General features: G+C 37.2%; 1 protein-coding gene across 1 annotated transcript; it reads right to left on the bottom strand.

The window, feature by feature from the left end:
* Window positions 1–9,951: 9,951 nt before the first annotated feature.
* Window positions 9,952–11,111, bottom strand: LOC100031124 (trace amine-associated receptor 9-like). Its single transcript, XM_001380423.4, has one exon. The coding sequence runs from the start codon at window positions 11,109–11,111 to the stop codon at window positions 10,029–10,031; it is 1,083 nt and encodes a 360-aa protein (XP_001380460.3). The 3' UTR covers window positions 9,952–10,028.
* Between the last annotated feature and the right edge of the window lie 1,436 nt (window positions 11,112–12,547).

The following is a 12,547-nucleotide window of genomic DNA, read 5'->3' as shown; positions in this document are numbered from 1 at the left end:
CAGATTCATTAAACTCAAGAGAATTTTTCTTTAAAATTTCACTGTGATGCTGGGAAAATTGGAAGACAGGGTAGGAGAGATTAGGCTTGGATCAACACCTCACACCATACACCAAGATAAACTCAGAATGGGCGAATGACTTGAACATAAAGAAGGAAACTATAAGTAAATTATGTGAACACAGAATAGTTCACATGTCAGACCTTTGGGAAGGGAAAGATTTTAAAACCAAGCAAGACTCAGAAAGAATCACAAAATGTAAAATAAATAATTGTGACTACATCAAATTTAAAAGGTTTTGTACAAACAAAACCAATGCAACCAATATTAGAAAGGAAATAACAAACTGGAAAACAATCTTCATAATAAAAACCTCTGAGAAACGTCTAATTGCTCAAATTTACAAAGAGCTAAATCAATTGTACAAAAAATCAAGCCATTCTCCAATTCATAAATGGGCAAAGGACATGAACAGGCAGTTCTCAGCCAAAGAAATAAAAACTATTAATAAGCACATGAAAAAGTGTTCTAAATCTCTTATAATCAGAGAGATATCAAATCAAAACAACTCTGAGGTACCACCTCACACCTAGCAAATTGGCAAACATGACAGCAAAGGAAAGTAATGAATGCTGGAGGGGATGTGGCAAAGTCGGAACATTAATTCATTGCTGGTGGAGTTGTGAATTGATCCAACCATTCTGGAGGGCAATTTGGAACTATGCCCAAAGGGCACTAAAAGATTGTCTGTCTTTTGACCCAGCCATAACACTGCTGAATTTGTACCCCAAAGAGATAATAAGGAAAAAAAAACATGTAACAGAATATTCATAACTGCACTCTTTGTGGTGGCAAAAAATTGGAAAATGAGAGGATGCCCTTCAATTGGGGAATGGCCGAATAAATTGTGGTATATGTTGGTGATGGAATAATATTGTGCTCAAAGGACTAATAAAGTGAAGGTATTCCATGGGAACTGGAATGACCTCCAGGAATTGATTCAGAGTGAAAGGAGCAAAACCAGGAGAACATTGTACACAGAGACTGATACACTGTGTTACAATCAAATGTAATGGACTTCTCCATTAGTGGCAATGCAGTGATCCTGAACAACCCAAAGGGATCTATGAGAAAACACAATCTACATTCAGAGAAAAAACTGTGGGAATAAAAACACCAAAGGAAAACAACTGCTTGATTACATGGGTCAGGGGGATTTGATTGGGAATGTGGACTCTAAATGAACATCCTAATGCAAACACCTACAACATGGAAATGGGTTCTAATCAAGGACACATGTAATACCCAGTCGAATTGCATGTCAGTTATGGGACGTGGTAGGGAGAGGGGAGGGAGGAATAGAAAATGATTTTTGTCACCAAGGAATAATGTTTGAAATTGACCAAGTAAAAAAATAATGTTAAAAAATATTCAGTGTGAGCATTTACACCTTAGAAATCAATCAATGCTACAAATAAGTACCTGAGTTATTGATTTTAGATTATCTAGAATTAAGAAATTGGTAAAGAAAATGTAAATAAAGCAGATTTAGCTTTAAAATGTCTTGAAAATATATGTGTAGATATTTTTGAGTACCGCTTATCAAACATTTACCAATACATACTTCTGTATATGTGGAAGCAACCAAATATGGGCATAAATGAATATTAGAGGTATGAGAGGACTATAAGTCAAAAATAATCTCAAAACTATGAATATGGGAGCCCACATGAAAGTCAGTCCCACAGAAGAAAGTCAGTGAATTCTACTAAAGCTTTAGGGGGAATTGCTGAATACAGGCTCTGGTTTGGATGAGACCTTAGAGATTACATAGTATGAATAATTCCTTTTATTTCATTGTTATAGTTTAGGAACCTGAAGTCCAGTATTATTAAGTGACTTGCTCCTAGTCACTGAGATGGATTTTGGATATACTGAAGTTGAGGTAATGGTGGGATACTCAGATTAATATGTGGCTCTAGATGTCAGGAAAAGGATAGGAATAGAGATAAAGAGTTATAAAGTATCTGCTTGGATGGTGCCCTAGATTGTAGTTGAAGTGTGAGAACGAGTGAGAATTCCAGGGGAGAGTTTTGACACTGGAGAGGGAATACACTGAGAGGGCCCAGTGCTGACACTTGGAAATGCCCAGATAGATGAGTCATGAAGAGAACAAGAAGATATTATAGTAGGCAGAAAAAGCGGTAAAAGAAAAGCCATTAGAATATTATTTCTGAATCCAAGAAAAGAGACAATAAAGAGCATAATGCATGGTCATCTCTGTCAAAATATATGGAGAAGTGAGAGACTGAGAAAAGACAATTTAATTTGATGATCTGGTTACTGGTGACCTTATAGAAAACAATTTCACTAGTGTTGTGTGGGACAGAAGTCCAGTCACAAAGGGTAAGTGGCAGTCATTGAAAAGTGAAAACAAGGGCAAATGACATTTTCAGGAATTTTAACTGAAAAATGAGCACATACAATTGCATTTAAGGTTTAAAAATGTTTTATAAATATTATCTCATTTTATCACCACACAATTTCTAAAAGATAGATACTCTTAGTATCTCAGTGACATAAATGAGGAAACTGAGGCTAACACATTAAATTATTTTCCCAGAGTCATAATGCTAATGAGTGTCTGAGAATGGATTTGAAGTTAGGTCTTCCTGACTCTAGATGCTTCTAAATATATGAGATGGAGGCTGGAGTAGCAGTGGAAGTTAAAGGAAAGATTGATGGATATGAGAACACAAAATGTAGAGGGAAATGATAAATGTGTAATAAATAAATGATAAATACAATCTGTAGCTATATTAGTTGACCAGACAAAAACTGGGATGCCTTTCTGGAAGATCGTCTTTAAAGGACACATTTTGCTTCCATATATCTTTCTTTTTTTTTTTATAAACCTTGCATCTCCCTGTCTTTCCCAGGCTGAAAACCATGCCCAAATTGGCTTACTGATCAGTATGAGAATTTTGATCTGCTCCATTTACTGCCTGGTTTTCCTCTCTTTAGTCAAGATAATGTGCCCCGATACAGACACTCCTGATGGATCACAGTATCTATGCTAGACTGATTAAGGAACCTGATAGGCTGAGCTACTACAATTCAGACCTTCAAAGCTGAAGTAATCCTCCAACCACAACTACCCTGGGAGGAAGATCACTGTTAAAAGTCAGTACTTACAACTCTGCTTCAATTTATCTTCCTAAAGCCAGATCTTAAAAGACACTGCTAAAACTGAGTGCAAATAGATTAGGTATAATGTCATCTATTGTGAGAGAAATAAGGAATTATTAATGATGATAAGGAGGACTCAGGAATAGATGAAAGGGATTGGTATTCTTTTTGTTCAGGGATCTCAATTTTCTCCATGAAATAGAAAATTAGTCCCTGTGCCTATAATAAACTATTATATGCAGGAAAGAGGAGGAAAGAAAAAGAATGTAGCAGATGGACTACCAACATATTAATTGGTAATAACATTAATAACATTTTTAAGATAATTGTCTTATTCATTAGATTTCCTAATGGAAAGAGATCTTACATTGGACCTCACATGGAAGAAGCAGGACAAAGTTCTAAAAAAGAGAAGAGAGCCAGACTGACTTTCCATGCAAGGGGAAAAAATGACCAACAGTTTCAGTTTCTCAAAAGGGTAGTGGCTTACCTGTAGAGACAGAGGCTTGATTGTGAGATGATGTGTGGTTTTACTTAGAGATTTTCAAGTAAATACTACTGAAAAGGTACTTTGTACAGACAATTCTATTTAGGTGTGACTTGTGTTAAAATTCTTATGAGTTCACTTTCAGTTTTGACATTCCTTTCTATTGTAAACCTCCAGTATTGAGAGGAATTGAGAATTAAGACCATTGTCATTTTTTTTTAATGGGGAGAAAAAGAGTGGAATGGATGAACATCTTGGGTAACATGTCTACCCAAATAAAATGGAAACATTCCCATTAGTGGCACATTTGAGGATGATTGCCTGATTCAATGGAATTTGTTTCAATATTTGTGAGGTTTAGCAAATCTTTTGATATTACTTGTCACTTTCATAGTAAAGCTTCCTAAGCTGGAGTATATATCTTGGGGATATGAGAAGTTTGTCAAGGATGTACAGAAAATAATAAATGATTATGAAGTGTAATGAAATGAGAGAGAGAAGAAGAGTGGAGACCTCCCTTCTCAATGCAGGGTTCCAGAGAGACAGCAGATGTAATGGAGAAAAGGCTTGGGGATGGTAAAGGAACAGGATCTAGGAGAGGACAGCTGATGTTTAGGATTGGCTCAGAGAGACAAGAGGGGGTTTGAAGATTTCCCCCCTTCTCTCTTCCCTCCTTAGCTATGGCTGCTCTCCCAGATTTGCTCTTCTACCTCTTGTCCCCACTCTACTACTTAAGACCAGAGGGTTTCCTCTTAGGAACATGTCTCTCCCCTTGATCTGTTCACTCACACTTGATTTACAGCTTGGGGGAAAGATAACTACTTTAATGTCAATTAAATCTGGGTAATACAAAGGGGTGACTTGCAGGGAAAAGAATGCGAGAGGATAGTGGGAAAAGGGGGTCCCTGTCTCTATCTAAAACCCTTTCCTTCCCTCCTCGAATTTGGGGGGAACTCAGGCCATGGCAGCCTAAGCCCCTTGAGAGAAAGTCATGTTGACCACCCTGGTTTTGGCCCTTTGGCCATAGTTCAGATCTAGGGCAACAGGAACTAAGGTGAAATCTGACAGATACAAAATGCCTTTTCTCAAGGTTCTCTTCAGTGAGTCCTCTCAACTGGAAAATATTGGGGGAAGGATTTCCAGTCACAAGCTGGAAAAAGTGGGTAACCCTCAGGAGAAAGTCTTATTCTACCTTCTCTATTTGGCTTCTTCAGACTGAGAGATGAACTGCTTTTCCAGCCAGACTCTTCTGCTCTTCCAAATTCCAATCTCCTGGGGCCCCTACCTCGAGGAGGGGATCAGTTCCATACACTCTTCAGCCTGGCACTTTTTTCTTTACTATCAGCCTCTGTCACAGTAATCTTATTGAACTATTCAAAAATTAGTATTGTTAATGAGAGTGAAATATGCTTCATGTATATTTTCTCTATGAACAATTAATAAAATGATTTAATTTTAGTTTAATATTTAGTTGTATATGCACAGTATACTCAGGAATTTGTTACCTTTCATGTAGAATGCCCAGCTGTTTCCTGACAGCTAAAGGCCATATAGTCTGGGAAAAGGTGGGAACTCCTATGATAGATACACACCCTGGGAAGATAGCATACTGCTTGAGTATTCTGGTCTGGTATCCCACATGCCTGCTTTGGCAGATTCAGTGTTCTCTAAACACTGAGTATAACCTAATTTCTCTGGCTAAGGAGGGCTGTTTCTTCTTTGCTAGTCACATCTGTAAGTCTACACCAACATATTGTGGAATGTGGAGAAATCTTTCCTTTTTCAGAGATTCTAACTCTACTTTCTATGGAAAAAGCTTCAAATGTGTAAAGTTTCAATGGTCTTTTCACCCCTCAATCTCTGCAATATTCTTTGAGCTTCCAAATTCTTGACCCAAGTTTGAATAGCACTTTGTATCTGCTCACTCTTTTTCTTCCTTGTGATTTAAATCAGTTAGTATTCAATCTGTTTTTCTAGATTTCTTATAAATTATTCACCTTTCTGTCCTCTATGTCCTCAATGAACAGGCTTTACTGCTTTACACAGTCATCTTTCTATCTCCTTTATTTATGCCTCTGCACACATTATCTCCAATTCCAGAAATGCTATATCCTTACCTCCACTTTTTACATTGCTCCATGTTTCTTCATTTGTGAGAGGGGGTGGGGCATTGTATAGGGACCTGAAGAGTAACAATTAAGTTTGAAATTCAATTTAAGAGGCTCAGGAAATAGATAGGATGCATAGCAGTTAACACAGAAGTAATCCTGGGAGCTGCTGCAGCTAGTAGAATTCTCTAGCTTGATAAAATGAGGTGATTAAATATGAGACTGAGAAGATAGAGGGAAAGCCCCACAGCATCCTTCCTGGGAAAAGAGCAAGGCATCAAGGGCAGAGGCTAGAAGCCCTTGAACCCTCTAGATGGCTGAGAGTTGCCTAAATGTCACTTCACACCACTATATCATGGGCTCCACTTGTGATAGTTTTGTAATAATTGGTGTACTTGTCCCATCGGGAATGAAAGGTTAGAGGCTGCATAGAGGAGCAGAAGGAAGACAGGATTTAGAGTTCTAAAATGCAGAGCTCAGAAACAGTGGTGTCCATGTTAGTACATTAACAAAATTTGCAAAGGACTATGTTTGCTTTTTCTTGGCTTAATTCTTTATTAGCTTTCATTTCAAGTTAATTAAGACTATGGATTCATGGTACTTTTATTTTTAAATCTCTGCAACACTGCTGTCCACATGATGGTTAAAGAATATCTTGATGTTTGGTTAAGGAGTTATGTTAGGACAGGTCCTAAAGTGGTGGAGGAACCTTTTGCTTTTGAGCATCATCCATGCATAAAAGAAAGGCCACATTTTCAAAAACATCATGTTCTAATGTGAACAGCCCAACCCAGAGATAAGGGAACATTGCATACTCACTTTAGGAAGAAAAATTGAGATAGAAACATAGACGTGAGTTCCAAAAATATTTTACAGTTAGTTCCAGTTCATTGTTTAAAATGAATTTCCATCCACTTGAAATGACTGAACAACTACCAATGTACAGCATAGGAATGGAAGACATGGACACTGGCAGGGACAGGCAGGAAGGAGTATTTGGAAAATTTTTCAAACAATCACCTATCTGTTGTTGAGTTATTTCAGTTTTGTCTGAGGCAATATGAGCTCAGCTATGGTTTTCTTGGCAAAGATACTTAGTGTTTTGCTATTTTCTTCCCCAGTTCATTTACATATGAGAAAACTGAGGCAAACAGAGTTAAATGACTGAACCAGGGTCACATAAGTAGTAAACATATGGAGCCATATTGGAACTCAGAAAGATGTCTTTCTTATTTCTGACCTGACACTTTATCCACTGCTCAACCTAACCTCATGTCTGTAATAAAATATTATGTTTAGGGGAAACTACTACTTGTTGAAAGAGTGAAGGTAAACTTAGGAGAAACTGTTACTGTTGGAACTAGAGAGGATAAACTGAGGAGAAACTTATTACTTCTTGAAATGGAGAGGATGAACTGAGGAGAAACTGTTTCTTCACCGATGGCTGTTGTTCTCTGGCTGGCTGTGACTAGAGAGACTGTTACAGGAACCTAAAACTGCTGAGGGAACCTGAGGCTGCTTAATGGTAATGGAGGACAGAGAAATGCCGCTGGGGGATGGATGCCACCACACACAGGGATACTGGTTCACAAGGGACTGCTCTGAGGGAATCTGCCTATTGATCCTTAAGGATGACTGATCTATTTCCTAACCTCCTTCCTCCCTCTTCCAACTGCCACCCTTCTCCTCCCAATTTTCCCTCCCTCCTGAGTGAATTATAAAATATTCCAAGTTTCCTTCTCAGGTAAGGGATTTATTGGGATAACAGGATGGGAAACTGAGATAAGGGGGATGAGGAAGTCCCTAGTCTAACTAAGGTAAAATTGAGAAAATAGTCCAGTCACAAACTGTGACTCTGAGACAGGGAGATGGAGGACAATGGCTTTTCAAGATCTTCTTTCTTCTTCTTCAGTTAGGTTTCTCCTTCTTGTCAATTTCAATTGTCCAAAGTCAGAGAACTTCAAGTAACCAAATCAGCCCCACCAGAGTCCAAAAGCTAAGTCAGCTTCACAAAAGTCTCTCAGCCAACTTCAAACTCCAGGGAGCAAGTGTGTGTCCCCCAGTCAGAGACCCAGAGACCAAAAATCCCCTCTGGTCAACTCCAACTGCTCAGAGCCAGAGAGCCAGAGACCAAGTTCAAAAGCCCAGTTTCTCTTCTTAGTATGGCCAGCCAAAAGCCTTCAGGGACAAGTATGACCTCCAGTCCCAGACACAGGGACACAAAAGCCCCTCCTCAGCTCCAACTGCCCAGAGCCAGAGAGAGATAGAGGGTAAGTTCAAAAGCCAAGTTTCTCTTTTCAGAGTGTGGCAAGCAAAATCCCAACTCAACTCCAACTGCCACCAACCCAGGGACAATACAATGGAATCCTGGGTTTTGCATTTTAGAGCTAGATCTCCAGTCCTGCATCTTGGTCCACAGGTCCTGCAAAAACTTCTCTCTCATATCTCTACCACATGTCTTACAATTTTGTGGAAAAAATTCCCTATTATGTAGATGGAGAAATAACTAGAAGAGAGGTAATATAAATAGATTTACTGGGAACTACACTATTTTCCTTTTTTTTTTAAAACTTTCTCTCCCATTCAAATCCCAAAAGGAGGCAGTGAGAGACCTTACCTGACCTGTAAAGGAAGACATAAAATACACTAAAACATCAAAGAGAATTTACAGTTTCTTATTTTAAAATCACAGAAAATAGAGAATACTGTATTTTTGGTCTCACAATTTTATTGTTTACAACATATTATAAAGAGAGTTTTCAGTAATCATTTGCTAATTTGAGGCAGGTAGATGGCAAAAGAGAGCCCATTGACACTGGAGCAATAAGAACTACAATCAAACTCAACCTCAGATACTCACTGACTGTGTGGTACTGTACAAGTCAGTAAACCTGTTTCTGCCTCATTTGCCACAGTTGAAAAATGGGGACAATTATACCCATATTCTAAAAGCCTCCTGTGATTAAAAAGAGATACTTGTAAATCTCTCTACAAACCTTAAAGTGTTTATGTAAATACTAGTTGCTGCTATTTCCCTTATATTGGGTCCCAAACATTGATGGAAATGGTATAAAGAAAAAAATTTAAAATTTCAGTTATTTGAAGAAAGAAACAAAAGAGAAGCAAAGTTCAGTCCTTCTTAACTCTAATCTATTTTCTTATCAAATGAGTATAGATGAGGATAATGACAACATTAATCCCTTCAACACCATGATTTATTAATGCCTTCTGTTTTTATATCACAGAAAGTTCTGTTAAATCCCTTTTATCTCACCTTACCACTCCACACAGAACTGGTCCTTTCCTGAAGACAACAACAACAAAAATACAATTAAGCAAACCACAAAAAACCACTAATATAATAAGTACATCAGACTTTATTTCCACAATTCTGCCCTCATAGTTTCTCATCTCCTTGCTTAGAAGACAGAGATAGGTTTCATTATCTGTGCTGTTGGGCTTCTCTCATTTTTCAGTTATTCAGAGATTGGATCCCACCTAGGGGCCTTTTGATTTATATTTTGGGGACATTTTATATAGTCTTCTATTTTTTTAATCTTCACCTTCCATTTTAGAATTAATACTACTTATTAGTTTCAAGGAAGAAAAGTAATAATGACTAGGCAATTGGCATTGAGTAAATTGCCCGAAGTCACAAAAAGAGAAGTATCTGAGGACACATTTGAACCCAGGACCACCCATCTTAAAGCCTAGTTCTTTATTCACTGAGTCCTTTAGCTGCCCCTGTATATTGTTCTGCCTCTCCTATTTCATTGCACATCAGTTCATACACATCTTTTTATGATTGTCCAATTTTTCCTATCCATCATTTCTTACTGAATAATGTTTAATTTAATTTAAACATGAAGATTTCCCCAACCACTCCTTTTCTTATTAATAGGGATTGATATTGTGCCCAGTTCTTTACCATTTTGAGAAATGCATCTATGAATATTTTGGTGTGTATTGAATCTCTGCTTCTATCTGTGGCCTCCTTGAATCAACTTCACTCATAAACAATTTTGAAATTGTCTGTAAGCACTATCTACTTCTGATGTTAACTTGAAAATAACACCTGCATATATGAAAGTAAAAAATGTCTAAGGATCTTTGTCATTGGAATGGAATTTTCTGTGAATTTGAGAAACGAGTTAATTACATTCCTTGAACTGTCCATCAGAGATTCTATTTTACCTTTAATTTTTTGATCCACATTACTATGGAATTCTATGCCAACATTTTTCTCAGTTGTGTATTTCTACATCTTCAGAAAACAAATTCATTGATGAAGAATCATTCCTCAAGATTCGGCCACTCACAATGAGCTTTATTGCTTTCCGAAACCAAGGGTAAAAGAAGGCATAGATCAAGGGATTCATAGCTGAGTTGTAATAAACAAACCACGCTAAGATCTCATAGACATAAGCGGGTGTTATGAAATTCATATAGGCATCAACTAGTGTGTCAATGAAATATGGCAGCCAGCAGACAAGAAACACAGCCATAGCAATTCCCAATGTTTTAGCAGCCTTTCTCTCTCGTTTGGCTACTCTATCCTTATAACTCTCTGCAGAAGCCTGAGTTTGGTTGCTGCTACTTTCTATCTTTCTAGCCTGCTGTTTAGCCACTAAAAAAATTTTGCCATATATGATGAGCATAGCAATTGTTGGTATAAAGAACAAAAGAAATCCAACAAGAACCCAATCTTGATTCATTGCACCCTGGCAACCCCCCACACAACTAAGAGCAATGACCAGATCCTCCAACCCATCATCATTGACCCCTGTGTAAAAGAGAGAAAAACTGTACGTTATTGAACAACTCCAGGATATGGCAATACACATCCCTGAAATGGGCACTGTGACCTTGGTTGGATAGATCAGAGGATCAGTGACAGCAATATATCTATCAATGGAGATGAAGCACAAATGAAAGAGAGAAGAATAGCAAAACGATCCATCAAAACATGTGTGAAATTTACAGAAACTCTCCCCAAAATACCAGCAACTTTCCACTGACCTCACCATGCTGAAGGGCATCACAGTGAGTCCAACCAAAAAGTCAGCACAGGCCAAGGAGGCAATGAGGAAGTTTGTAGGTGTGTGCAGCTGCCTGAAGTGAAGAATGGCAGTGATGACCAGCAAGTTGCCAAACACTGCCAGCAGAGTCCCAAAGCCAAAGACCACATACAGAATCATTCGAGGAAAGGGGGAGTATGTGGTTTTGATGCAGGATTTATTCACATTCTCAAAACAGAACTGCACAGCTGTAAGTTGGTAGGAATTGTTGATCCCTACTTCCCTGTGTGAATCTTCATGTAACTCCATATTCCTTTACCTCAGTCCATTTGCACATGGAATGTTGCTAAAATTTCAAATTTTGAGAGCATAAATAAATATCAACACTGATGTATAACAGTCACTATGTTACAGTAAGGTAAAAAGCCAATGTAAAATGATCCACAATTTCTTCATTATTTTGAGACTGAAAAATATTGACTTTGTCATTTTCACATATACCAAAATTTAGAGCATGATGAAAAGCTTCTCTTAATTGCCCATGCCATTTACTAGTGTTTTTAAAAATTATCTTTACTTACCTTTTCAACTGGTCCTTTAATCCAGTGGTTGAGAATTGGTACTTTCTCACAGTCCTAATGACATCAGTGTTGGTTACCATGTTAGAAAATTGAGAAATGCTGATCTCTAGGATTGTTGAGAAAATTATTGAGACTGTTTTATTAGGTTATAGTTCCCTAAGGATTCATAAAACAGCCAATTGTAAAGTATACTTTCAAGAAGTAAGAGAATAAATGAATCTCCCCCAAACTTTTATAATGAAATCCCCAAGGTGTTATGTGTGAACCATAAAAAGATGTTTAGTTTTCTTAATAATGTTGATAATCATCATAGAAACATGGATAAATCCGAGACTTCAGTTCCAGAAGACCTGCTTTCTGTCCTGTTTCTGATATGTGATAACCAATGTCCAAGAAAAGGATCCCTAACCTTTCAGGAAGGAATTCATTCCTCGAGGCTTATCAATTACAGAGCTCTGGCATCTGAAGTCAATCATCTTCTCTTGTTAAGATAGGAGGGTTTGCTCAGCATGCAATAAAGGGATTTGATAAAAATTACTTCTCTATGAATGACAGCATTTATTTGTATGATAGCAATATAACTTTTTTATAAAATTATTCACTGTCTTTGGTAGAATCGATGTATGAAAGCTAGAAAATTTTAATTCAAAATATTTGAAAAAGAATGTTAATTCTTTTCTTACATGTTTTGTATTTTACATTTACATGTATTGAGGAAAAATAAAATATTTCTGATGGAAAAAATGGCAACATATCTCCTTATATTATCCTTCCATTCCATTTTCTTCTGGGGTTTTTTGGATATCCAGTAAGATAGAATTTTAAGATGAAGATAATTATTTCAGTAACTGACAAAGATGTACTTCACCCAACACATTCTACATTGAAATATAATTTGTTTCTTCAGTGGCAAAGTTATAAAGTACAAATGAAAGTTTAACATCAATAGTTATAATAGCTAGCATTGTACAATATAGACACTTCAATGTAATCAAAACATTGTTTTCATGTGATTGTACTTGATCCTTATAAGAAGAAGTTACTATTATTAACTCCATTTTATAGATGAAGAAACCGAGGCATAAGAACAATGAATGGTTTACTCAGTGTTCCATAATTAGTGAGTATGTGTGGCAGAATTTGAACTTCCTGGTGACTTTGGGC

Source organism: Monodelphis domestica, chromosome 2 (genome assembly GCF_027887165.1).
Source record: "Monodelphis domestica isolate mMonDom1 chromosome 2, mMonDom1.pri, whole genome shotgun sequence".
Classification (NCBI taxonomy): domain Eukaryota; kingdom Metazoa; phylum Chordata; class Mammalia; order Didelphimorphia; family Didelphidae; genus Monodelphis; species Monodelphis domestica.
This window is presented reverse-complemented; position numbering and strand designations above follow the sequence as displayed.